Source organism: Orycteropus afer, unplaced genomic scaffold (genome assembly GCF_000298275.1).
Source record: "Orycteropus afer afer isolate SDZICR_OR568_19922 unplaced genomic scaffold, OryAfe1.0 scaffold00083, whole genome shotgun sequence".
NCBI lineage: Eukaryota > Metazoa > Chordata > Mammalia > Tubulidentata > Orycteropodidae > Orycteropus > Orycteropus afer.
Genome location: NW_006921670.1, coordinates 9,772,306 through 9,774,015, shown reverse-complemented (window position 1 = coordinate 9,774,015; position 1,710 = coordinate 9,772,306). Strand labels below are relative to the sequence as shown.

Below are 1,710 nucleotides of genomic sequence, written 5' to 3'. Positions count from 1 at the left end.
CTTCCTCTCCATCCCTGGGAAGCTGCACCCTACACAGTGGACATGAGGTGCACACCAGACAAGTGTGTAAGTGAGTCCAGACTTTAAAGTGCTGCCGCCGTTGATGACCATGTTCATGGTGACAGAAATCTAACAAAGTAATTCCCAGGGTTGGGACCATTAGAACATGCAACAGAATCTAAGTAAATGAATCTAGATGCTTAGAAGGGGGAATACGCTGACATCCTAGCTAGAGGGCACCCAATTATACGTATGTTGGAGCAGAAAGAGGACTGAAAAGTTGGGTGGTTCACCAAGCTACACGATTAGAGACACAGTATGGACTCCACTGTAGCAGGCAGGAACCCTGTCTACCTGCACAAAAGAGCTCCTTCAAGAAAACATCTCGAGTGCCATGGGTCACATCAGCCAGAGAGCAACACCAGCTCATGAAAACACCAGGGGTCTGACGCCTTCACCCTTTTGACATTGTTTTTCTTCTTCAGCTGGCCTGTAACCATTGTTTCAGCCCCCGGTTCCAGTGGATTCTAGCTTCATCCTTAGATCTGATTCACTGGGTGTAGGGTGGGGCTTTGGCCCATTTCTTTTTACGGCCCTGGTTGAGAACCCTTGGGTCACATTCCCCGATTACAAGGCATAAATCCAGCCCTGTCAATTAGCAATCTCTGGTAACGAATACTGAGCTCAGTCCATGGAAGCATCCTTGTTATGAGTTGGACTGTGCCTCCCATAATAGTTGTCGTGAACTCTTAACCCCTGTACCTGTGCATGGAAATAGGAGCTTCCCTTTATGTCAATGAGGTCATCCTGAAGTAGGGTGGGTCCTAACCATAATCACTTCCGTGTTATAAAAAGACCAGTGTAGACACAGGGGTACACACCACGTGCAAACCCACAAGCCAAGGAGCACGTGGGCTGCCAGAAGCTGAAAGAGACAAGGAGGGACCTTCCCAAGGGCCTTTGCGCTGATTTGGACTTTTGCTCTCCAGAAGCTGGAGACGGTACATTTCTGTTCCCGAGAGCCACCCCCTCGTGGTATAGTAACTGAGACGATCCTTGTCCTCAGTGTAGCATTTTTGGAGGTGAAAAGCTACTTCCTCTTTCAATACTGCCATCACCTCAACCCTGTAATACCTCCATTCTGGGCACCTAGTTTCAAGGTGGAAGGTGATAAAGTAGCAAGGGGATATAGCATGATGGCTTTGGAGTAGGCAGACCCACCTTTTCTGGCTGTGCTCCCAGAACAACTCCCATTAACCTCTCTGAGCCTGTTTTCCCACGTCATTTGGGAGTAATAATGTCAAATGTTGGGGCTTTGGAAGAGCTGAGTGAAACTATGAAGGCCAAGTCACTGGCCTGGAGCCTGGCCCATGGTGGGGGCTCTTGGTGCAGTCTGAGCTTCGGGGATGACCTGTCCTCTGCCCGTCACCCAGAAAGACAGCCGTGGAGCCCGGAACACAGCCAGTACCCCAGTCTGAAAGCCACATGTGCCGCTGCCTCCTTCTCCCAGACAGTGTGTCCTGAGAACAGACCCCTGTGTTGTGCATTGTTTCATCCCCCAAATGCTTAGTTTAACTCCGCAAGCACCGGACACATGAAATAAATTAATGGAGCAACCAATAAGTAGATTTTTAAAACCCTCTGTCCCACCTCCCTAAAAACATTCCAAAGATCCCCAGGGGTCACCCAGGCCAGGTTAGAAATTAGAGG

The 1,710-nt window shown here is 49.4% G+C and overlaps 1 protein-coding gene across 1 annotated transcript in view; it reads right to left on the bottom strand.

The window, feature by feature from the left end:
* PARVB (parvin beta) overlaps positions 1–1,195 on the bottom strand; it is a 93,017-nt gene extending 91,822 nt beyond the window's left edge. Inside the window, 1 exon segment of the mRNA XM_042781050.1 lies at positions 1,135–1,195. Coding sequence (XP_042636984.1) covers positions 1,135–1,195 — 61 coding nt within the window.
* Positions 1,196–1,710: the final 515 nt, after the last annotated feature.